The sequence below is a fragment of the Oryza brachyantha genome, chromosome 7 (assembly GCF_000231095.2).
Source record: "Oryza brachyantha chromosome 7, ObraRS2, whole genome shotgun sequence".
In the NCBI taxonomy this organism is placed as follows: Eukaryota; Viridiplantae; Streptophyta; class Magnoliopsida; order Poales; family Poaceae; genus Oryza; species Oryza brachyantha.
Window position 1 is genome coordinate 3,756,330 of NC_023169.2, and position 26,331 is coordinate 3,782,660.

General features: G+C 46.6%; 1 protein-coding gene and 1 pseudogene across 2 annotated transcripts; one reads left to right on the forward strand and one right to left on the reverse strand.

The window, feature by feature from the left end:
- Positions 1–1,813: 1,813 nt before the first annotated feature.
- Positions 1,814–7,893, forward strand: LOC102714063 (CTD small phosphatase-like protein 2). 2 transcript variants are annotated; one of them, XM_006664835.3, is made up of 7 exons: positions 1,814–1,899; positions 2,673–2,936; positions 3,975–4,099; positions 4,457–4,553; positions 5,347–5,838; positions 6,386–6,723; positions 7,418–7,893. In XM_006664835.3, exons 2-7 carry the CDS (start codon positions 2,783–2,785, stop codon positions 7,616–7,618), a joined length of 1,407 nt encoding a protein of 468 aa, XP_006664898.1. In that variant the 5' UTR covers positions 1,814–1,899; positions 2,673–2,782; the 3' UTR covers positions 7,619–7,893. The 2 variants fall into 2 exon arrangements, with proteins under 2 accessions (XP_006664898.1, XP_015698937.1); XM_015843451.2 differs by having other exon boundaries at positions 1,861–1,899; positions 2,753–2,936.
- A 757-nt stretch (positions 7,894–8,650) lies between these two features.
- LOC102722411 lies at positions 8,651–25,584 on the reverse strand (annotated as a pseudogene).
- Between the last annotated feature and the right edge of the window lie 747 nt (positions 25,585–26,331).

Below are 26,331 nucleotides of genomic sequence, written 5' to 3' on the forward strand. Positions count from 1 at the left end.
CAAGAGATTCTGCGAATGAATATACCTGGACAAGTGACTGTCCAAATTCATCGCTAGAATCACTTACATTATAGTTCAAAGTATAACGATGAACTTATCTTGGAATGGATGAAATAGTATATTTTTTATAGACATGATGAATCTTAAAACTTAAAGATGACGACTTAGATTTATATTATAAAACATATGGATGAAGTAGAAATAGGAACAATTCAAATCTCAATAATAAAGTGTGCGTAAAAACTTGTACCAGTAGGAAGCTCCAACAATACCGTGTTCGCTACTTCAAGTTACTAAGGCCATTCTCAATATAAGTTTCATGGACACGATTACCTAGAGTAACATGTCATCAAAAAATGTTTAAAATTAGGATAAAACACTCATCTCTCAATACATAGTTTCATCTATTATTGTTTACTAGGTTACATGCAAAACACAAGCTGTCTAGGTAACTGTGCATACAGAGTTTCATCTCTATGAAACTTATTTTATTTATCTCTTCATTAATACGTTACCACATCATCAAAAATGTCTACATGACACCTTATTTATTGCCCATAAAACTCTCACTTAGACTGACATAATCCATATTCTCTTGTTTTCCATGCGCACATTTTTCATAGTATATTTTTAAAAAATAATTATAGAAGATTGTTTTAAAAATTATATCAGCCTATATTTTAAATTTTTATAACTAATAAATAATTAAATGAGAGTAAAGTGTAACAGCGGTTCCTAAAATTGGGTGCATGTGTTATCTGGGTCCCTGAACTCTCAAAATGCATTTTTGGGTCCCCGAACTTGTCTTGGGTGTCATATAGGTTCAAACGGGCTCTGACCCGCTCTATCCACTGACGTGACATGCCACGGTGGCCTACGTGGCAGTGAGGCCATTGGGGTCTCACATGTTAGTATCTCTCTCCTTATTTTTTTCTCTCCCTTTTCGATTCCCCCACTCCTTTGTTGTGCTATTTCATTCCATTCTGACATGTGCGTGCGCCCGAGCGGGAGACGGCTGGCGCGTGACGGCGCGGGCTGCGGTCGGGCAATGTCAGCGCCACGTAGGCGCCACCGTGGCATGCCACGTCAGTGGATGGAGCGGGTCAGAGTCTGTTTGGACCTATATGATACCCAGATAAGTTTGGGGACCAAAAATACATTTAAGAATTCAGGGACCTAGATGACACATATACACAAATTTAGAAACCGTTGGTGCACTTCACTCTTAAATATATTAATATTCACTCTTAAATATATTAATCGCAGGCTATATTTTTCCGCACGGATCACACGAGCTAACCCCCGAAGCCGCCTCCGTGCAAGGCAGCTCAGCCGTCCATTCTGCTCGTACAACGCGCCACCCCCGCTCCCACCCCGGCCCACCGGCTGACTTGGACCGGACCCCAATCCCATTCCCACGCCCCTTCGTTTGGGATACGGGATTCCCAATCCCGGGCCCCGTCCCATTCCCATTCCCGTCGGATCCCATTCCCACCGGGGGGAGGGGAGGGGAGGGGATTACTTCTCGCCTCGGGATTCCGCCTCCTCTCGCTACCCTTCCAGCAGCCACCCACCACCACTCTCTTCTCGGCGGCGACGTCCACGCCCACGGCCACGGCGGCGGCGACGGGCCACCTCCTCCGGCGCGGTTCCCCTCCGCCACGTGCTCTCCCCCACCCCGACCCCGTCCCCGTCCCCGGTAGCGGTGAGGCCTTCCCTCGCGTTCCTCCTCCTCCTGCTGCTGCTCTGACCTCTCTCCCCCCCCCCCTTCCTCACTCCCTTGTCTCTCACTGGGCTAGGGTTTCTCTTCTAGATCTCGGTGGGCTGAGCCCCGGAGCCGGAGGAGGCCGGTGTGGCGGGGGACTACTGGAGGCGTGTTCTCGGGGAGGGGCGCAGGAGGTAGTAGTTTTTTCGTCTCCTCCACCTCCATATTCTTCTGTGGACTGTGGATTTTTGCGTGCTCGTGTTCGTGCTCTTGCTTCATTAGGGGTGGATGGGGGGGGGGGGAGGTTGCTTTGGCATGTGTCCTCCTAGATGGTAGGGTGCGTTCCTTCTGACTGAATTTTTTTCTCCTTCATGTGAATCCGTCATGTGTTCTGTATGGTGTGGGGGAAGCGAATTCCAAAATCGAGCGCCATTGCTTAGAGATTTCGACATGTAAACAGGAGGCTATCAATACTGAGATAGATGGGAAGAGCAAGTAGGTTTTCGAAATCATGTTTCTGGTAAAAGAAAAATTAGGGATTTTTGGTTCTGCGGGTTGATGGGAAAACAAAGAAAACAGATAGTGCGCTAGAACTAATCTGAAGTGTCTGTATGAGCCCCGTGCACATAAATATTGTGTGTAAATAATCTCCATGCCTTCACCATAGCTGCATCATATTATGAAGCTTAGTTGTATTGCGTACTTATGCTCATTTATTCTGTGTTTCTAGGGCATTTCTTTGAGGTACATTGAAGTATTTAACTCTTTGGTTTGTTGTTACCATAAAGCTTTTGTCTTGGCATTACCTAGATGTGGCTCTGCATCTGATTATATGCTTTCTCATGTAATCATTGTCAACTGTTATTATCTAAAAATTCCAATGTTATGTCTGTCTACATTATCTGAACTGCATTCTTTGCATTGCCTGTGAACTAATTCCACACATTTACTTATTTTAACTTTGCAGTGCTATTTTCAGTTTGAAGGAAATTGCAGTCAATCTGAATTGATTGGTCCGGTGTTGTCTGCATTCTTCTTTTGACCCAGATGATTTGGAGGTATCGACTGTAATCAACAATGCAGACAAGGAAAAAGGGTGCTACAAGAAATGCACATGGGGATCCTGCCAATACTAAAACTAGTAGGCAACCCAGAAGAGCAAATCAGGTTGCAGCTTCTGAAAAGAAAGTGAATGATCTCATTACATCTTCTGCCAAGAAGAAGAAGTCTGGTAAAGTTCTACTTTTGAAGTGTATATTGTGTACTCACTCTGTCCCAAAATATAAGCATTTTTAGGATTCAAATTTTGTACCACAATATAAGCATTTTCCCACTGATTCCCATGATTTCAATCATTCCATCAGTTCCAGATCCAATCAGATGCTTAAAAAGGGAATCTAATCAATTCAATCAAAAATTGACCACCGAAGTGACTAAAAGGGAAATTTTTAATATCTCCTTAGTAAGGACTATATGCTAAACAACCTAGAAATGCTTATGTTTTGGAATGGAGGTAGTATGTTAAATGTTAATGCCAAATCAACTTCATCTGTACCAACATATTGATGCAAACATGCTTAATGGTTATGTGACTATTGTTTATTCAAACAAACTAGAAAAAAACTTACTAGTATGATGTACAAGATAAGTTATATAAGCTTTTCTTTGACAAATAAGATGCCTTTTCAAGGTTCTGAACTTGCAACAATATGATGTGAAAGTGATACTCTGTTACGCTTCTAGAATAAATAAATATATTTTGGCCTCTTAAAGTGGTTGGCTCTTTAACCACTAGTCTGTTACTATACATAAGTTGATTGTTCAATTTATTATTACTGTAGTGCCCATTTGCTGGAACAGTTTTAAAATAAATTTATGTCATTTTCCAATCTTGAAATTGCAAACCAAATATTTAAAATCTAAAACTTAATAAATCATACCAGCCAGCCATTAGCATATATACATGTAAACATGGTATATTTTTCTTTAAAAAATCCTGCAAATAATGCAGTTGTCTACATGGATCCATCTACAGAAGATAATCATAGAACAAGCGGTAACCGTCACCAACTCTTCTTTCTGATGAGTAGATTTTCACTTCGAGCGTAATTCTTCCACTTGTTGCAAAAAGAGCCATGACATGCTTTGTATGCACAATTGGTTATCATTTACTATTTAATGTTGTATATCTCATGAAGAAATGGTTTTGATTAAGATTGAACAATGGCTGTGTTTGGTTTTTATATTTTAATGATTGCTTGACATGCAGTTGGTGTGCCTTCTAAGAAAAATAGAGCTTCGAAAGGTGGAAAGAAGTTGATCTCCGCATGTGATGCAGCTGATGCTGAAAATGAAGTTACTCAGGTGGTCTCTGGTATTTCCTCGGATCAGAAGGTAAAATATTTTATTGCTTGAAGTAAACTTTTCGGCTACTTTTCTATTTGACCCCTGTATAGTGAATTTCCTTAAAAAGAAAGAGAGAAAGGGCTAGAATACATTAACTGCTTAATGCATTTTGGCACATGATAATTACACTTCTATCATTGAGCTACCAAATTAACATTTGAGAAAAAAATATAGTGCTTAGCCCTTTTACAACACCTGACAATCATGCATTGACATGTGCTGTGTTTCCTTACTATAAAGTTTTCACAATGAAATTTGGAACTTCTTTTCTCTATATTATTTATCGGTATAGTTTGTATGCATACTTAATTACTTATGCATTTATTTCAACTACTACTTGGGCAGCGGTCAGATGACAATGTTGATGGCAGGCCATGTAATTCCATATTTTCCCCTGCATACCACCATCAGAAAGAATGTGGTGTGAGTAACTTTGCCAAAGGTATATAAATTTTAATATTTTGAATTCCTTTTTTGATTTCTTCATTGTTAAGTTGTATTTTTGTAAGGCAATGGCTTCTTAATTTTTTGGACTAGAATGCTTTAAAAGTCTGTTGACCACATCAACACAGTATAAGCTTCTGGATATAAAAATGTACTAACTGCTACTAACATTCAACAATCTGTACCCACAAAAAATCCTGCAGTATGATCCTGTTCTGATACATGCTGCAGTTAAGTTCTTGAATGAAAAGCTTTTCCTAGTTTGGTTAGTGGCAAATATATTTTACTGGACTAAATTATTCTAGGATAATAACTTCATATTAATATGAGTAAATCACCTATTTTTTGTCATACATTATTGTGCTGTCCTGTTTGCAACTTTGCATGAGAATAAAATGAAATATCACTTTTGCATTCCTTCTTAGGTGACTTGTATGAATTTATGCTCATATAAACAGGTGGATATTTCAGTTTAACAAGAAGGTTTATCTGTCAACATAGGGTTCCTTTCTGATTGTCAAATTAATTTGCTGTCATCTATTATTGGGGTCTGTGCACCAGTAAACTACATGTCTTATGCATGCATCATTCCTTGAGATTTATATGTTTCTGTATGACTTATATTCCTTATTGCATCTCTGGACTTGCCCTCTAACTAAGGGGTATAAATGCTGACAATTTATTCATCATGCATGCTGTTTCTATGTGACTTCACTGTGGCTATGGTGCTCATTTTGCTCTCCAAATCAAGTTGCTCCATTAGTTGATTGTTGAAGTGAATAATCATGCAGGGTTAGAACATAAAGGTGATACATTCGGTTCAGCTGGCTCAGTCGAAGAAAGAACAAGACATGCTCAAGGTAGAAAAGAAGCTACTACCATCAGATCTGAATCCAATCAAAATAATGAATCCACTAGCCATGCAGCTCAGACTTGTGTTGGGAGCGATCACCACACGATAGATGCACAATCAACTTGTTGTAACACACCACTTGAAGAGGATGAATTCAGTGAACTTGGAAACCTTTCTTCAGAAGTATCAGCAATATATCTTGCTATGCAGCAGTCTAAATTGGAGTGCATTGATGAACAAAGTCAAGATTCTATCTCAACAGAAGGTTATGTTGATCCTGATGACACTGAGGAGTATGATGATTTTGATCCATATGCATTTATCAAGGATTTGCCTGATTTATCTCTAGTGGTTCCCAAGTTTCGCCCTGTCCTACTTCCCAAGCAAACTCGGAGTTGCCCCACAACTACCCTGGTACTTGATCTGGATGGTAATATATACTTCCTATCTGAACACTTGTTATCACTACTACCTTAAGGAGCATTTTGTTCTACTTCTATGGTTAACTCCAACTACTTTCAAGCAGGAGTCCGTTTGCGTAATAGTACTTATTAGTGAATGGATGAAGTTAGCTACACCTGTTTACTGTTGTGTTAACTTCATCATTTCCTTCTGCTATGCATTGGTGTTAATGATACAACTACCTAAAGGCTGGAAACTGATAAACAGGAGCCTTGGAGATTGTGTACTGATGGACTTCATATGCATCATGATTATTATTAACATACCTTCATTGGTCTTACTGTTTGAATAGTCAACATAGATGTGATGTTGGCGTTTGATTTTGCCTGCTGTTTGGCATTAAACCTGCACATAGCAGCTAGTGCCTTCCCCAAAACAGGCTTTGACTTTGCTTTATTGTTCTTTTGTACATTTCTGTTTGGTCTATGTTCTCTTATATGGCCAGTTAAGACACATTTTTTGAACTGTGCTTCCTTGCCCCTTTGATTCATTTTATGTCACTCTAAACAATGCAGAAACACTCGTGCATTCAACTCTTGAACCCTGTGAGGACGCGGACTTCGCGTTTCCAGTTTATTTCAACTTCAGAGAACACACCATATATGTCCGATGCCGTCCCTACCTGAAAGAGTTCTTGGAGAGGGTTGCCAGCTTGTTTGAGACAATCATTTTCACTGCCAGTCAAAGCATTTATGCAGAACAACTTCTCAATGTTCTTGATCCTAAAAGAAAGTTGTTCCGTCATCGTGTTTACCGTGATTCTTGTGTCTATGTGGAGGGAAACTACTTAAAGGATCTAACTGTTCTTGGACGTGACTTAACTCGTATAATGATTGTTGATAACTCTCCGCAGGTATGAACTTAGCCATCCCATTTCTGTGTGACAACTTCTGTTCAATCTCTGTTTCCATTAGTATTGTAAACTTATCCTGGTTTTAGTGGTTATATATTTACATTGAAATGCCTGATTTGCAAGTTGGTGTATGTACATTGTGTTAGGTGGATGACTGCAAATATAGGTGTGCGGTGTGCATGTATCAGTTACCAAAGGCTGTAATCCTAATTCATAACTGTTAACTATGCTAGGGGTCTCGATTAACTTGCCCAATGTTGTGACATATAGTTTAACTTTCTACTTGCATGGCCACTTAGGACTTTTTGGAATTCCACTACCTCCAGAAGAGAACTTTTTAGCTAAATGGCTAACCTTGGCTACAGTTTATTGTTATATATTTGCTTATGCCATTTTCATGATAATGCCTAACATTTTTTTGACAGTATCATTGGTCAAAATTGGTACAATGTTTCATTGCAAGTAGAGTTAGTTTTATAGTAATGTAAATTACATAGCAAAATCCTTGACATTGGTCTTCACTATTAGTTCTTAAACACTTAGGCTGCACTGTTAGACTTAAAAGGCACTTGTGAAGCTCTGATTAAGTAATTAATATTTAGTTTTAGCAGTTGCCTTTTAGTTCTGAAACTATGCATTTTATTCATCTCCATATTTTTAGATCCTGAAAAATGTGCTGATGTCCTGCTTACAGGCTTTTGGATTCCAATTGGACAACGGTATTCCAATAGAAAGCTGGTTTGATGATCCTAATGACCAGGAGCTGTTGAAACTGCTTCCATTCTTGGAAAGCTTAGTTGGTGTTGAAGATGTTCGACCATATATCGCTAGGAAGTTCAACCTCCGGGAGAAGGTAGCGACCGCATCGTCCCTCCCAATGGATTTGCAGATGTGATCCACTGTGCAAAGGAATATTTCTGTGCCCAGGTGGTAATCACGGTAAATGCAGAAGAGCTATGGTGACTCTGTAGATTGTAGGCTGTAGTGTATCATGATCCCCCATGTTGCAAATCATGTATGTCTTTCAAACCACCATGTACAATGTTCTCCAGATGTAAGTTTGTACTGGAAGAATTTGGGGATCCCATGTATGACTAATCAAGGTTGCTAGTAGATTCATGGTGGCAAACTTTCCAGCAATGCAGATAAAATCATTCAAAAAAAAGATAATCTTTGATCTTCATCTAACAAAGAACACAGCCTAAGTTAAATTATCATTCCTGTTATCCTGTCATGATTGTTTTGGGCTTTTAGATGTACCTTCTGCCCTAACAAAATGGAGAGGGGGCGGGGGTTGAAAGCTGGTGTACTTTTATGAACGTCTTCAGAAATTATTACGCATTTCCAGTTGTGATGATACTGACAGATCTGATTGTAATCGTATTTGTAAATTTCATGCATCTGTGATGGACGTCGCAGATGCTGTATTGCTGTTGTCACTTCCAACTTTTATACGGTGGATGAGATATCGGAATGCTGTTTGTAAGGTATTCTTTTTAGCAGATGCAGTCGGTTTCTCTCACTTGGGTGTCAACATAAAAATTAGCAATGACTTTATAACATTTTGACTTAATTTCGCCAGGCAAATATCACATATGATTATCTGAATATCTGATGGTGGACGCCGATGATTGCGTTCTCCCACTGGATTGCGCTATTGCACTATATATCCATTGTTACCACGGAGTCTTACTACAATAAAGAAAAAAAAAGATGGCAAGTAGTTCGGCCAAAATAATTTAGAATGATTCCAGTTATAAGAAATAATCTCAACCAAAAATTCTTATACACTTCTCTGCTTCAGTTCGTATCAACTTTCGGTACATGCACTGAATCCCTACTGTACATACACACTTCTGTCTCTCTAGTTCCATTAGCTCAAATACATCTGTTGCTCTACATCTTCTAAGGGTGTTTCTGTTTCAGATCAACTCCTGAAGCCACATGGCTGGGGACTGACACTCCCAGACTCCTTCCATTCTGCATTCTGACATGTGCTCTTCGCATGATTTTTATCTCCCTTGACAGTGAGCTTGATGTTCTCCAAAGTTATGCCATGGCAAGGTACACTGCTGCTACAATGCAGCATGATGGCCTCTTCTGATGCAATCCCGCCCCTGATGTTCTTGAACAACAACATTGCTCACCTCCACCGCAGATTTCTGCAACAAAAGGAAAAACAATAAAAATCTTAAGCTTAATTGCACATATGAATTAGTAGTAGGTGAAGAAATTCAGCTTGACGATCATTGAAATTCTATATGGAATTAAGTTTAGCTTTGAACAATTGATATTATGATATACCTGTTCCTTGCAGGGATGTCACACCCGGAGTTTCGTCCTAAGCCTAAATCGTAAAAAGAAATCCGTAAATAACAATTGGCTTAATTAACTCAGGAAAAATCCCTCTAAAAGGAATTAATTCAATTAAATCGAGGCTCGCAAATCAACTAACAGGAGTTAAATTCAAATTGCAGAAGTATAAAATTTGGCAAAACAAATTAATTTAAAACTCGGCAAAAGTGGGGTTTTCCTTTTTCCCTCCTTTTTCCTTTCTTTTTTCCCTTCCTTCTCAAATTGGGCCGAAGTCCAATTTTCCTCCCTCTCTCTTTTTCCTTTTCTTTTTCTTTTTCTTTTTCTTCCCGGGCCGGCCCAGCCGAGCCGGCCCACTCCTCCTCGGCCGGCCCAGCCGCGCCGGCCGCTTCCCTCCGCCCGCGCGCGCCCCCGCCTGGGCCGCCGTTCGGCCCAGCTCCCGCGCCCGCGCCCGCGCCGCGAGTCTGCGCCGCCTCCCTCCTCTCTCGCACCACTGACAGGTGGGGCCCACCTGTCAGTGACCGTTTCGCCGCCTCTCCGCCAGCTCGCGCTCCCGCGCCGCGCCGCGCCGCGTCCGAGCCAGACTCCGCGCCGTCGCCGCAACCGCCGCCACCGCAACGGCCGCCGCCGAGACCGCGTCGTCGCCGACTCGGTCTCCAACCTCCGCCCGCCCTAGCCGGTGCCGCCACCCTATAAATCCCGAGCCGTCGCGCGCCGTCGCTCACTTTCCGTCGTCGCTCGAGTCGCCGCCGCGCTGCCGCCGTTCGCCGCCGCCGCGCAATCTCGCTACCAGTCGCCGGTCGTCGCCGCCTAGCCGCGTCATCGCCTCCGCCTCGGTGTCACCAACCTCTCCCGGGCTCTCGTCGTCGCCGGTGGATGCCTCGCGCCCGCCGCAGCTCCTCCAACCTCTCCGCCGCCGCGTCTCGCCCCCTCGCCGCCGCCCGTCGATCTCCGCCGCCGCTGCCGATCTCCCGCTCCAACCCGCGTCGCCACCTTCGCCTCGATCTCGCCGACCCGTCCGCGCTCTCGCCGCCGCCGGTGAGCATCCCCATCCTTCTCCCCTCTCTCTCCCCTTTCCGGCCGACCGCCGCCGAGTCGCGCGCCGTCGCCGGACGAGACCGAAGCTCGCCGCTCCCGCCGGCCGCCGTGGTCGTCGTCGCCTCCGCGTCGCCGACGTCTGGCCGCCGTTGCTTGCGCCCGCGCATGCCGTGCCATCGCCGCTCGCCAGCCGCCATCGCCGCTGTCCTTCCACCGTCGCCGTGCGTCGCTGCCTCGGCCGTCGTCGCCGTCGCGCCGTCGCCGCTCGCCGGTCGTCGCCGTCGCGCCGCCGTCGCCGTGCGCCGCCGCCGCCGCGTCGCCCGCCGCTCCCGCCGGTCGCCGCCGTCCGCCCGAGCCGCGCTCTGCTCCCCTCCTCTCTGTTCCCTCTCGCTGACGAGTGGGCCCCACCCGTCAGTCACCCTGCACCCCTCCTTCCTCTCTCCTCCCGTGGGACCCGCGTGTCAGTCTCTCCCTCTCCCCTTCTCTCATCGACAGGTGGTCCCCACCTGTCAGTCATCAGCTTCCTCTCTCCTTGCTGACGTCAGCAGCCCCATTAATTGCGCAATAATTGATTTAGGACTTTTCTGTTTAGCTAAAAAACCCAGAAAACTTCTAAAATTCATAAGTAATTCATCTAGTCTCCGTTTAGGTCCATTCAAATTTCATTAAATTCATAAAATTATCAAGAATCCATTAAAAATAGTTTCTTTTGCTGTTTCAGTAGAGTTTGTGCCTGTTTTATTTATTTTTGTGCTTTGTCGCCTAGATTCGAACCCCGCGGAAGAGCCGGTTTACTTCGAGATCGTCGCCGAAGTTCCCCAAGGGCCAGAGCAAGGTAAGTGACACTCATCCTTAAACATATTGAACCCATTATTGCAAATTCCCCGCTTATTTATTTCAAATATGCATTGTTTTAATTAAAGTACTTACCTTATGCTATTTTCGGGTAAACCTTATTATTATGCCGTTGTTTATCCAACTTTATTCATTGCTGGACCAGGGGTAACTTGACTAGAGATAGGCCTAGGTTAATGCTTAGCCGTGCTTAGAACAAATAGCTCATGGGATCACATATAATTATGCTTAGTTCTGAAATAGCTGAGATAATGATTCACTACCCGGTTCGGGTTAATGTCAACTAAAATATTGATAATGGTGGGCTGTGGGTGCATGGTTTTGAGAGTCGCACCCATGGCGATTAAGGACCGGTTCACGGGAAACCCTGGAAGTCATTAAGTGCTAACCACATGCCGAAATGGGTAAGGTGGGATTTGAAGCATGACTTCGAACTATTTGACGTACCCAGGCAAGGGTAGGCGTGATGGAGTATGGACTGGCAATCGTGGTGAACGAAAGCTTCTCCTGCTTCCGGATCTACCAAGGCACAAGAGGGGACTGCCCGACTTGGTGTAAAGGAGGGGGTGAAACCTGAAGTGTGGTGCGATTAAATAGGGAGGGTTGTGTAACGGGTCCTATCACGGTCTCCTTTCCGGTATGCCGTGGTGGTATGTCGGCGCACGTTCAAGTGTAGTGGAGTCGTGTCTTGTGGGTACAGTAGTACGCCTCTGATCAGAGTATAAACTATTCGAATAGCCGTGTCCACGGTTACGGGCGAGCTCCCAGCTTCACTGTGATTAGTGAACCCTAATAACTTGAGTAAATTGGTTATCTCTCGGGACTACTGCAACGTGGTGTAACGTTGAGTAGTGGTTGGGCCTGTTGCAACGTGGTGTAACGTTGGACAGTGTTGTGGTATTTTAAACTGTTATTTACTTATCCTTTACTGTATTTAATTACCTGTATTTCTTTTTATCTCTGTTATTTGTTTAACTGCTGCTTTATTGCAACTAATCCCAGCCTGTCCTTGTTAATCCCTATGCATTATTTATTTTCCCCTTGTCCGTGTTACTTGTTGAGTACGGTGGTTTGTACTCAACCTTGTTTAACTTTACCAACCCAGAGCTAGAAGCAGAGTCCGATGGAGGTGCCTCTCAGGAGTGAGCTGTTCCGCCATCGAAGTGTTGCCTGTGGACTGGAGCCGTACCCGCTGGAGCTAGTCTACCCCTTTGTTTTTCTTTCCGCTGCATTTCCGCTAGAATAAGTGTAATTTTCAGTTGTTTCTAAGAACGATGGTTATGTAATCAACATTGTCTTTTGTGTACCTTGGCTGGTCCTGGACAGGGATTTAATACACAATTAAGTTCAGAAATTCGTGTGAGGAATTTCTGGACGTGACAAGTTGGTATCAGAGCCACCTTTGACCGTAGGATCAGCCCAATGGAAACCCTAAGAGCCTTCTACTTTTCATGTTTGTGCATAGTTTGCGAAAGTGGGAGTGTTTTGAAAATGGGTTAGTGCTCTTCAAAAGCGTGAGTGTTTTAAAAAGACAAAACCCCTTTGATTGAAAAGCGTGAGTAAATCGATTTACGGGTAAAACTTTATTTACTTTCTTTCTTTTATGATTTATTTATCTTGAAATAAAATTTTGCATCTATTGATTCCAGATCCTTGTGTTCTTTAGATGGCTGACCACCCTTTGTATCATCGTGGAAACGGGATGGCTGGATTCGTGGCAGAGTTGGCAAGAGTCTCGTTCACAGCAGGATACCCCTACGAGCCGGAGTACACCACGATCCATCCTTTGGAAGGCGAGTTCCCCCACCGAGTAAGATTGGAGCTACATGGAATCCCCGGTTTCCTCCCTAACTTGGAAGCAGAAGGAGCTAGAGGTTCGCATGAGCATGCCTGCCAGGAAGCTGCTTACAGTCTGATGACAACGCTCAGGGCCAGGCATGACCTGACGTTTCGACATTCGGCTTACCGGTATCACCCTGGTCGTGGACCCAACTCCATGGTCAGTAGGTTTCAGTCTGCCCAAAGTGAGCAAGACCCTACCTTGGTAGGATGTGCACGGTGTTGCAGGGTCTCGACCAGATGCATCACGACCTCCACGAAGCGTCCAAGGCCTTGAACGACGCCAAACTCACCCAGATCGTTCGTCTGCAAGATGAGGTCGACCGCTTGAAGAAGGAGAACGCCAGGCTCAAAGGACTCCCAGAGCCCGGAGGTGCAAGGTGTCGCACTACGGCAAGAAAGTGAACCCGTGGGCCGCCAAGAGTTCAGTCTTACCCTGGTGCCCCGGATGAACCAAGACCCTTGATGCAGATGGTGCCAACCTCTCCGACCCCAGTGCCTGAGGAAGGTGTCTCCCCGTTCAACGCTGCAAGGAACCGCAACAGGGTCGTTTCGGTCTCTAGCAGCAGTGAGTCCGCTTCAGGTGAAGGTGAAGATGGTCTCCCTAGCAACTCCAGAAGCCGCTCTGAAGACGAGGAAGAAGATCCGTCCCCTGTCGTCGATCGTCGCTCTCCTTCCGCGCCCTAGACGCCGCCCTTAGCTTCGTTTTAGTCGTTGTGTGCTAGTTTTGGTGTGTTAGGTTTGCTTCGCTTGGGGCTAGTGGTGAACCATAGCAGTAGTGGGGTTATGGTTGTGCCACTAGGAGTTGTGTGGTTTTAAGTGTGTTTCTTAAGCAAGACAATTACAGTTCACTAATTAAATAAAGCCCCTGTTTGCTTAGTCGTTTCTTTTTCTTCTTTCTCTTTCTGTTCCTCCCGCCCCGCAGATGGTGAACACCCGCCACGGCAACCGCGACACCGACCAGTCCAGCACCGGAGGACCGCCCCCGCCGCCTCCACCAGAGAACCCGTCGCTTGCCCAGATTCTTGCTAGCCAGACGCAGATGCTCTCTTGGATGATGCAGCAGATGCAACAGCAGCAGCAGCAACATCAACAAGTGCTCCACCAGCTTCTAAATCAAAGCCAGAACAACCAGCAACAGCATGGACCACCCCCTGTGCAGTCCAAGTTACCAGAGTTTCTCCGCGTCTGTCCCCCGACCTTCTCAAGCACCACCAACCCCATGGAGGCAAGTGATTGGCTCCATGCTATCGAGAAGAAACTCAACCTATTGCAGTGCACTGACCAAGAGAAGGTTTCCTTTGCCGCACATCAACTGATGGGTCCCGCCTCTGCTTGGTGGGATAATTTCCTGGTTACCCGCACCGCTACCATGAAAGTGACTTGGGCGGAGTTCTGCCTTAACTTCCGCAAGGCCCATATCCCCGACGGGATAGTCACCCAGAAGAAGCGTGAGTTCCGCGCTTTGCAGCAAGGTACCAAGACGGTGACTGAGTACCTTCATGAGTTCAATCGCCTAGCGCGATACGCTCCTGAGGACGTCCGCACCGACGCCGAAAGACAAGAAAAGTTCCTCGGAGGCTTGGATGATGAACTGAAGAAGCAGTTGCTTTCGGGCGACTATGCCGACTTTGAGAAACTAGTGGATAAGGCCATCCGTCAGGAGGACCAGCACCTCCAGATGGACAAGAAGAGGAAGGCTTCGCAGTCCAGGTCTAACCAGCCGCCTCCTCAGAAGCCTCGATTCCACACCGGCCCCTATCCTTCGAATCAGCAGCACGGGCAATCAACCTTCATTGTCCGCCAATATCGTCCTTACAACCCCAGCAACTTCTCCAGTGGTTCGTCCCAGCGTGCTCCACCTCAACGCGCTCTCCCTGCACCAGCTCCCCGGCAACAGAATGCTCCTCCACCAATAGCTCAACCTCCTCCAGTCAGGAAGGATGCAGGTGCAAAGCCTGGGGTGTGCTACAACTGTGGCGACCCAGGTCACTTTGCTGACAAGTGCCCGAAGCCGAAGCGCAGTGGGCAAAGGTTCGTGTAAGCTCGCGTGAATCACGTCACCGCCGAAGAAGCACAGGCTGCGCCAGAAGTAATACTGGGTACGTTTCCTGTCAACTCCGTACCTGCTACAATACTTTTTGATTCTGGTGCTACACACTCTTTTATTTCAAGGAAGTTTGTGGGATTGCTTGGGTTAAAAAGGGAAAAGTTAAGAGACCCGATGCGGGTTAATACTCCAGGGCATAGTATGTTTTCGGACCTTTATAGCCCTGATGTGCCCATAGAAATCCAAGGGACACCCTTTCTAGCCAATCTCATCCTTCTCGAATCTAAAGACCTAGACGTCATTTTGGGAATGGACTGGCTTACAAGGCATCAGGGAGTGATTGATTGTGCCAAGCGTACAGTCACCTTGATCGGTGAAGGTGGTAAGGTGGTGACTTATCAGTCGCTGGAGTCAGTAACAACCAGGACTTGTTTGAATCAGATGAAAGCCGAAGAGCAGCCCTCGGAAAAAGCCAAAGACCCAAAGAACTTGGAAGACATACCAGTGGTTTGTGAGTATCCGGAGGTGTTTCCAGATGATCTCACAACGATGTCGCCAGAAAGAGAGATCGAGTTCCGTATCGACTTGGTACCCCAAACCGCACCGATCTATAAGAGACCCTACAGGATGGCCGCCAATGAGATGGCAGAAGTGAAGAAGCAAGTGGATGAACAGCCCCAGAAAGGGTATATCCGACCGAGTACCTCGCCTTGGGGTGCCCCGGTTATTTTTGTTGAGAAGAAGGACAAAACTAAGAGAATGTGTGTGGACTATCGTGCTTTGAACGATGTCACTATTAAGAATAAGTATCCTCTGCCAAGGATTGATGACCTATTTGATCAGTTGAGGGGAGCCAAAGTTTTCTCCAAGATCGATTTGAGATCAGGGTATCACCAGTTGAGAATTCGGGAAGAAGATATCCCTAAGACGGCATTCACTACTCGCTATGGCTTGTATGAGTGTACGGTAATGTCGTTTGGACTTACTAATGCCCCGGCATTCTTCATGAATCTCATGAATAAGGTGTTCATGGAATACCTGGATAAGTTTGTGGTTGTCTTCATCGACGACATTCTTATCTACTCCAAGTCAGAAGAAGAGCACGAGCAACATTTGCGGATTGTGCTAGAGAAGCTAAGAGAACACCAGTTGTATGCCAAGTTCAGCAAGTGTGATTTTTGGCTGCATGAAGTGAAGTTCCTTGGCCATGTGATCAATGCCCAAGGTGTAGCAGTAGACCCCAGTAATGTGGAGTCAGTGATCAAGTGGACCCCGCCTAAGACGGTTTCCCAAATCAGGAGTTTCTTAGGACTTGCGGGCTATTACCGCCGGTTCATTGAGAATTTCTCAAAGATAGCCAAGCCAATGACACAGTTGTTGAAAAAGGAAGAGAAGTTCAAGTGGTCCAATGAGTGCGATAGGAGTTTTGAAGAGCTCAAGCAAAGGTTGGTTTCGGCACCCGTGTTGGTTTTGCCGGATCAAACGAAGGACTTCCAGGTTTACTGTGACGCATCCAGATCAGGACTAGTATGTGTGCTAATGCAAGAAGGAAAGGTGGTTGCTTATGCCTCTCGTCAGTTGAGACCACATGAGGGTAACTACCCGACTCATGATTTGGAACTAGCAGCTGTGGTGCATGCCCTAAAGATTTGGCGACACTACTTGATCGGTAACAAGTGTGAAGTATATACGGATCATAAGAGTTTAAAGTATATCTTTACACAACCGGATTTGAACCTCCGTCAGCGAAGATGGTTGGAATTGATCAAGGATTATGATTTAAGTATCCATTACCATCCAGGCAAAGCAAATGTAGTTGTAGATGCTTTGAGCCAGAAGAATTACTGCAATGCTGCGGTAACAACAGAAGTTTGTGAGCAGTTACAACAGGAGTTTGAACGACTAAATTTGGGTTTAGTCGAAAAAGGTTTTGTGGCAGCTCTAGAAGCGCAGCCCACTTTGGTGGATCAAGTTCGCCAATCCCAAGCAAATGATCCGGAGATAGCCGAGCTAAAGAAAAACATGCAAGTCGGTAAGGCCCGAGATTTTTCAGAAGATGAACATGGAACAATCTGGATGGGAAACAGGTTGTGCGTACCAGATAACAGGGAGTTGAAGGAGCTGATACTCCAAGAAGCTCATCAAACCCAGTACTCTATTCACCCTGGGAGTACTAAGATGTATCAGGACCTCAAAGAAAAGTTTTGGTGGGTTAGTATGAAGAGAGAAATTGCAGAATATGTCGCCTTGTGCGATGTTTGTCAACGGGTCAAGGCAGAACACCAAAGGCCAGCAGGATTGTTGCAACCTCTCCAGATTCCAGAATGGAAATGGGAAGAAATCGGGATGGATTTCATCACTGGTTTACCAAGGACTGCTGCTGGTCATGACTCAATTTGGGTAATTGTTGATCGATTGACAAAGGTCGCTCATTTCATACCAGTTCACACTACCTACTCTGGGAAAAGATTAGCCGAGATTTACTTGGCTAGGATCATGTGTTTACATGGAGTACCGAAGAAGATCGTTTCTGACCGTGGAAGCCAGTTTACTTCAAAGTTTTGGCAGAAGCTACAGGAAGAATTGGGAACCCGACTGAATTTCAGTACGGCTTATCACCCACAGACAGATGGTCAGACAGAGAGGGTAAATCAGATTCTTGAAGATATGCTCAGAGCATGCGCTCTCGACTTTGGTGGAACGTGGGATAAGAGTTTGCCGTATGCAGAGTTCTCATACAACAACAGTTATCAAGCCAGTTTGCAGATGGCACCTTTTGAAGCATTGTATGGGCGAAAGTGTCGTACACCTCTCTTCTGGGATCAAACAGGAGAACGTCAAGTTTTTGGGACTGAAGTTCTAAACCAGGCCGAAGAGAAGGTCAGAATAATCCGCGAAAGGTTGAAAACAGCTCAAACCAGACAGAAGAGTTATGCAGATAATCGTCGAAGGGACTTAGCCTTCGAAGCAGGAGACTATGTGTACCTCCGCGTCACACCATTGCGAGGAGTACACCGGTTTCAGACCAAAGGAAAATTGGCACCACGTTTCGTGGGACCATACCGGATAGTGGAACGCATGGGAGAAGTTGCGTATCAGTTGGAACTCCCCGCTAACATGGCCGGAATCCATGACGTGTTCCATGTGTCGCAGCTCAAGAAGTGTCTCCGTGTGCCTGAAGAACAGACCAACTCCGAACACATCGATCTTCAGGAAGATCTAACTTATGTGGAGAAGCCAGCACGGATTCTAGAAACCAGTGAAAGGAAGACTCGGAACCGTGTGATCAGATTCTGCAGAGTTCAGTGGAGTCACCACTCAGAAGAAGAAGCGACATGGGAAAGAGAAGATGAGCTCAAGGCCGCCCATCCGCACCTCTTCGCCAGTGCCTCCGAATCTCGCGGTCGAGATTCCGTTTAAGGGGGTAGGTTTGTCACACCCGGAGTTTCGTCCTAAGCCTAAATCGTAAAAAGAAATCCGTAAATAACAATTGGCTTAATTAACTCAGGAAAAATCCCTCTAAAAGGAATTAATTCAATTAAATCGAGCCTCGCAAATCGACTAACAGGAGTTAAATTCAAATTGCAGAAGTATAAAATTTGGCCAAACAAATTAATTTAAAACTCGGCAAAAGTGGGGTTTTTCTTTTTCCCTCCTTTTTCCTTTCTTTTTTCCCTTCCTTCTCAAATTGGGCCGAAGTCCAATTTTCCTCCCTCTCTCTTTTTCCTTTTCTTTTTCTTTTCCTTCCCGGGCCGGCCCAGCCGAGCCGGCCCACTCCTCCTCGGCCGGCCCAGCCGCGCCGGCCGCTTCCCTCCGCCCGCGCGCGCCCCCGCCTGGGCCGCCGTTCGGCCCAGCTCCCGCGCCCGCGCCGCGAGTCTGCGCCGCCTCCCTCCTCTCTCGCGCCACTGACAGGTGGGGCCCACCTGTCAGTGACCGTTTCGCCGCCTCTCCGCTAGCTCGCGCGCCCGCGCCGCGCCGCGCCGCGTCCGAGCCGGACTCCGCGCCGTCGCCGCAACCGCCGCCACCGAGACCGCGTCGTCGCCGACTCGGTCTCCAACCTCCGCTCGCCCTAGCCGGTGCCGCCACCCTATAAATCCCGAGCCGTCGCGCGCCGTCGCTCACTTTCCGTCGTCGCTCGAGTCGCCGCCGCGCTGCCGCCGTTCGCCGCCGCCGCGCAATCTCGCTACCAGTCGCCAGTCGTCGCCGCCTAGCCGCGTCATCGCCTCCGCCTCGGAGTCGCCAACCTCTCCCGGGCTCTCGTCGTCGCCGGTGGACGCCTCGCGCCCGCCGCAGCTCCTCCAACCTCTCCGCCGCCGCGTCTCGCCCACTCGCCGCCGCCCGTCGATCTCCGCCGCCGCTGCCGATCTCTCGCTCCAACCCGCGTCGCCACCTTCGCCTCGATCTCGCCGACCCGTCCGCGCTCTCGCCGCCGCCGGTGAGCATCCCCATCCTTCTCCCCTCTCTCTCCCCTTTCCGGCCGACCGCCGCCGAGTCGCGCGCCGTTGCCGGACGAGACCGAAGCTCGCCGCTCCCGCCGGCCGCCGTGGTCGTCGTCGCCTCCGCGTCGCCGACGTCTGGCCGCCGTTGCTTGCGCCCGCGCATGCCGTGCCGTCGCCGCTCGCCAGCCGCCATCGCCGCTGTCCTTCCACCGTCGCCGTGCGTCGCCGCCTCGGCCATCGTCGCCGTCGCGCCGTCGCCACTCGCCGGTCGTCGCCGTCGCGCCGTCGCCGTCGCGCCGCCGTCGCCGTGCGCCGCCGCCGCCGCGTCGCCCGCCGCTCCCGCCGGTCGCCGCCGTCCGCCCGAGCCGCGCTCTGCTCCCCTCCTCTCTGTTCCCTCTCGCTGACGAGTGGGCCCCACCCGTCAGTCACCCCGCACCCCTCCTTCCTCTCTCCTCCCGTGGGACCCGCGTGTCAGTCTCTCCCTCTCCCCTTCTCTCACCGACAGGTGGTCCCCACCTGTCAGCCGTCAGCTTCCTCTCTCCTCGCTGACGTCAGCAGCCCCATTAATTGCGCAATAATTGATTTAGGACTTTTCTGTTTAGCTAAAAAACCTAGAAAACTTCTAAAATTCATAAGTAATTCATCTAGTCTCCGTTTAGGTCCATTCAAATTTCATTAAATTCATAAAATTATCAAGAATCCATTAAAAATAGTTTCTTTTGCTGTTTCAGTAGAGTTTGTGCCTGTTTTATTTATTTTTGTGCCTTGTCGCTTAGATCCGGACCCCGCCGAAGAGCCGGTTTACTTCGAGATCGTCGCCGAAGTTCCCCAAGGGCCAGAGCAAGGCAAGTGACACTCATCCTTGAACATATTGAACCCATTATTGCAAATTCCCCGCTTATTTATTTCAAATATGCATTGTTTTAATTAAAGTACTTACCTTATGCTATTTTCGGGTAAACCTTATTATTATGCCGTTGTTTATCCAACTTTATTCATTGCTGGACCAGGGGTAACTTGACTAGAGATAGGCCTAGGTTAATGCTTAGCCGTGCTTAGAACAAATAGCTCATGGGATCACATATAATTATGCTTAGTTCTGAAATAGCTGAGATAATGATTCACTATCCGGTTCGGGTTAATGTCAACTAAAATATTGATAATGGTGGGCTGTGGGTGCATGGTTTTGAGAGTCGCACCATGGCGATTAAGGACCGGTTCACGGGAAACCCTGGAAGTCATTAAGTGCTAACCACATGCCGAAATGGATAAGGTGGGATTTGAAGCATGACTTCGAACTATTTGACATACCCAGGCAAGGGTAGGCGTGATGGAGTATGGACGGGCAATCGTGGTGTAACGAAAGCTTCTCCTGCTTCCGGATCTACCAAGGCACAAGAGGGGACTGCCCGACTTGGTGTAAAGGAGGGGGTGAAACCTGAAGTGTGGTGCGATTAAATAGGGAGGGTTGTGTAACGGGTCCTACCACGGTCTCCTTTCCGGTATGCCGTGGTGGTATGTCGGCGCACGTTCAAGTGTAGTGGAGTCGTGTCTTGTGGATACAGTAGTACGCCTCTGATCAGAGTATAAACTATTCGAATAGCCGTGCCCACGGTTACGGGCGAGCTCCCAGCTTCACTGTGATTAGTGAACCCTAATAACTTGAGTAAATTGGTTATCTCTCGGGACTACTGCAACGTGGTGTAACGTTGAGTAGTGGTTGGGCCTGTGGCAACGTGGTGTAACGTTGGACAGTGTTGTGGTATTTTAAACTGTTATTTACTTATCCTTTACTGTATTTAATTACCTGTATTTCTTTTTATCTCTGTTATTTGTTTAACTGCTGCTTTATTGCAACTAACCCCAGCCTGTCCTTGTTAATCCCTATGCATTATTTATTTTCCCCCTTGTCCGTGTTACTTGTTGAGTACGGTGGTTTGTACTCAGCCTTGCTTAACTTTACCAACCCAGAGCTAGAAGCAGAGTCCGATGGAGGTGCCTCTCAGGAGTGAGCTGTTCCGCCGTCGAAGTGTTGCTTGTGGACTGGAGCCGTACCCTCTACCCCTTTGTTTTTCTTTCCGCTGCATTTCCGCTACAATAAGTGTAATTTTCAGTTGTTTCTAAGAACGATGGTTATGTAATCAACATTGTCTTTTGTGTACCCTGGCTGATCCTGGACAGGGATTTAATACACAATTAAGTTCAGAAATTCGTGTGAGGAATTTCTGGACGTGACCAGGGAGTAGAAGAGTCGCAGTAGTTTTGGTCAACGATGATGGGGTTCCAGACATTGTCCATGACCATGTTCTGGAAGACGATGTTCTTCGCAGAACCCTTCCCTCCCTGCCATGTCTTGATGTGAGCTCCATTCGTCGTGCCGTACAGCCTGACATTGTTGATGGTGACATTGCTGACATGAGCTTCAGAGTTGTGATCGCCCAAGCTCCCGATGCTGATGCCATGCCCGGGCCCACACACCATGTTCTTGACATGCAGGTTCTCGGTTTCGTCATCGATCGACATGCAGTCCGTCACCTGAACATCTCTGCTGCATGTGATGTGGATGCCGTTAGTGTTTGGGCTGGTTTCCGGTGCTATGATCGATACGCGAGACATCTTCACATCGGTGCAATTCTCCACCGATATCTGGATTTGTTGGCTGTTCACCACCTTCAGGTTCTCCACTCTCAGATTCTTGCAGGAGTAGAATGTCAGTGCCTGTCAAATAAAATGGAAGGAAGGTAGGGTTTGTGAGATGAATGGTCATCAAGGTTGATGCATTGTACTGGAATGTCCATGATTAGCAGATCTGCAAGCATACGTACCGTTGGAGCCTCTGTGCATGGCAGCTTTGAGTTGGTTTTGCATGAATTTTGCCACCAGATCTTGCTATTTCCATCGATGGTCCCACCGCCAGTGACAGACAGAGCAGTGACATCACTGATCAGGATCCAGTGTCTTATAGTCTCCTTGCTCCAGTCTGACCTCTCTGGAGAAGCCACCAAACTACCTTTCACCTGAATATTTCGCACAAAGTGAAAAATAAAATCCAGATTCTTTTCTTACAAAGATATGTATATACATTTATACAAATTTTGCATTTTTAATTAATTATGTCTCACCATGAACACGATGCTGGATTTGCATGGACCGGTCAGTGTTGTGTGCTTGGTGAGGTATTTCTTGCCCTTGGGGATGAGCACAACTGCAGGTTTCGCAGAGGAGCAAGCTGCAGACCAGGCATCTCCCAATGCCTACAGCATTACACACAAAGAACAGCGACAGGTTAGGTTTCAGAAGCTATATATGATTTTCTCCTGAAGAAATCCCAACTATGATTTCATGTATTCTGCTCACTGCATTGTAGTTTACCTCGGTATCATCGTGGCGTCCATCTCCGTGAGCCCTGTAGCTCTGTATGCTGAATACATTATTACTGCCAATCTCTGCATCAGCACTGTCCAAGAAGAAGATGAACTGTGCAAGGAGAGATGCACAGAAAATGAGAAGAGCGGAGGCCATTTGTTAGACTGAACTTGACAATTTGTCACAAGTCAGAGAGGAAGTACAGTGCTAGTTTTGGTCTTGTAGATGTAGGATATGCAGCTGCTGGATGTGGCAATTGATGGAGACCAAGGTTTGATCAAGGGGGCTATTTATATGATCCAGGCAGGTTGGCAGGTTTGGAATTTTTTGGATGTTTTCTACTCAGGTTGCTTGTGTTGATTAGCTAGTTTGGTGTAGATAGTTGGGGTGTAGTATTACAAGATTCTGTCAGCATGGGAAACGAGATAAATGTGCCCGACTTCTGAGTTTCTGTTTTGCTTCAGGAAAAGGTCTACTTGTAAGGATAATTCCTTCTATATGGTCTCAAATTTCACAATTAGCAGAGAAAATTAGGACCCTATGAATTCTTCTCACCCATTAAGTAATGAAGCTCGATTGAAACAATAAAATTCATCAGTACCGCTGAGACCCACCAGGCTTATTACATGAAACTGAGCCCCTGACAGATGGCCATGCCATAACCTGGCCTCAGATATAGTTTAATTACATAGCTTAAAGATCCTTTGAAGGCAGTATGGTGTTACAAAACATGTGATGAATATGATAACATACGCTCATGTTTGTTCATGCATATCTGAATCTGCTGTCTGGATACTTCAGATGTGAGCTCTTAGAATGGAAATGCTTGGGAGCACAAAGAGAGCTTATTAAAGGACAAATTACCTACCTGGGAATTTTTTCATGGCCAAAAATTTGATCATGGATATCTTATTGAAAGTATGGGGAATGCATTGAGTAAGAAGGTGAACAACCTTAGTTGAATGGGGAAGGAACAGCAAGTACTTTTTTAGTTTCTGGAAACCTTTTAGGACAGACTCAGCTGACATGTATATGTATCATTAGTTCAGTCTACTTTGTTTTTTCAGTTCATCCCTTTTGACTGTAGATTTACAGCAGTAGCTCTGCCTCTGACACTATCTTTTTTTCCCCGAAGTATTTACAGAACAAAACTTTTGAAATAAGTACTTTTCATATCAATTTTGATAATGGGTACTCAGCAACTGTAAGTGATTTCTACTTAGGCATTTTTTGTTTGGAGGAATGCCTAATTTATAACATGTGCGTGTCCCACATTTTCGAATTTGCACTTGTTCAAATTTACGAAAATTCTGAAAAAAATATGGGTATGTAGATTTGCTACAGCATACGCATACACAATATCATGCATTCATGCCAAAATATATGACTATATATATATATATATATATATATATTATACAAGACCAGGAGGTTGTTTTTCATTAGCAGTTGACTATCGTATTAGATATAGAACTATATCGTATTACTGTCATCATTTTATTTTCATAATTTTACATAGCCCTTTCAGGGAAAACGAGGATCTGACCCATCAAGACATATATGAAAATACTTCCCCAGAACATGACTATCTTCAGTGTTAAAAATGCCAAGAATATGATGATCGGTTCAGTAGCTGGAAGCATACATCTTTACTCATCACAAATTCTTGTGAAATTAAGGAGTGCACGTGCCATGTGGGGGCGCACGTACACCAGGCGCCGACGGGCCCGCGACGTGCGTTGTGCAGCAGAACGCGTGGCAGGCGCGCAAAAGAAAACTGCCACGAGTGGCTAAATTAGGAAAGAGAGATTGATTTACTATTTTAGTTCCTTAAGTTTAGGAATAATTGGGTTGAAGATAAATTAGGAAGGAGAGATTGCTTTACTATTTTAGCTCCTTAAGTTTCGGAATAACTAGTGGAGGCTTTAGGCTATATATTACTGTAACCGCACGTTGGATAAATTCAAGCAAATATTAGTCATATATTCTTCTTCCTCTGTTCTACAACTAAGCCTACAACGGAGGGGTAAAACCTCGCCGGAGAAGACGGATCACGGCTACGAACTACGTATCCAAGGTCCTGCTGTCTGGGGCCTCGACGCCCTTGACAACCTGGTATCACGAGTTCGGCGATCCTCGTCTACTCACTTCCACTCAACCAATCTGTCTTTCCTAATTTGGCCACTCTGGGAGTTTCCTTTTGCGCGCCTGCCGCGCGATCTGCAAATACTGCCACTTCATCCCGCTCGCCCACCCATACTCCGCCGAGTCGGTCGCCCAAGCTTTCTTCGCCGACATCATCCGTGTTCATGGGGTGCCGCAGTCCATTGTGTTGGACCGTGCGACCTGGTTTTCACGTCGACGTTGTGGGGTGAGCTCATGCGCTTGGTGGGCACCAAGCTACACATGTCGACTGCCTTCCACCCGTAGTCGGATGGGCAGTCCGAGGCGGCTAACAGAGTCATCATCATGTACCTTTGATGCCTCACGGGCGATCGGCCGCGTCACTGGCTGCAGTGGCTCCCATGGGCAGAGTTCGTCTTCAATACGGCGTACCAAAGCTCGCTCCGGGACACCCCGTTCCGGGTCGTCTACGGGCGCGACCCTCCAACCATCCGGTCCTATGAGCCAGGGAACACACGGGTGGCGGCCATCACCAAGAACATGGAGGAACGCCAGGACATCCGCGCTCGCCTGGAGCAAGCGCAGGTGGTTCAGAAGCGTCACTACGACAAGGCCCATCGTGATGTTTCGTACAAGGTGGATGATTGGGTGCTGCTCAAACTTCGTCAGCGCCCGGTTGCGTCGCTGCCCCAGGCCACCTCCGGCAAGCTCAAGCCGCGCTACTTCGGCCCCTACCGCATCACCGCGATGATCAATGAGGTTGCTGACTGCCTCGCTCTTCCACCGCAAGCCCGTCTGCACGATGTGTTCCATGTAAGCCTCCTCAAGAAGTTCCATGGCGCTCCGCCAGAAGCTCCTCCGTCGCTGCCGGCGGTGCACCACGGCGCCATTGCTCCTAAGCCGGACCACGCCGTTCGTCGGCGCGTCGCTCGCGGCGTCCCACAAGTCCTGGTCCAATGGAAGGGTCAGTCTTCTGCATCGGCCACCTGGGAAGATGTCGAGACGTTTCGAGCCAAGTATCCAACATTTTAGCTCAAGGATGAGCTGCCTCTCAAGGAGGGGAGAGATGTCATGTGGGGGTGCACGTACACTAGGCGCCGACAGGCCCGCGACGTGCGCCGTGCAGCAGAACGCGCGGTAGGCGCGCAAAAGGAAACTGCCACGAGTGGCTAAATTAGGAAAGAGAGTTTGGTTTATTATTTTAGTTCGTTAAGTTTTGGAATAATTGGTTGAGAATAAATTAGGAAAGAAAGATTGCTTTACTATTTTAACTCCTTAAGTTTAGGAATAACTAGGGGAGGCTTTAGGCTATATATTCTTGTAACCGCACGTTGGATAAATTCAAGCAGATATTAGTCATATATTTTTCTTCCTCTGTTCTACAACTAAGCCTACGGCGGAGGGGTAAAACCTCGCCGGAGAGGACGGATCATGGCTACTGTCACGCCCAGAAATTTTCACCAATTTCTGAACAATAGCATGCATTAAATCTCGGTCCAAGAATCAGCCTGAGTACACACTATGACAAATTAATACACTTTTCCACGACTTAAAAATAAATAAAAACAATTATCTATCGAAATG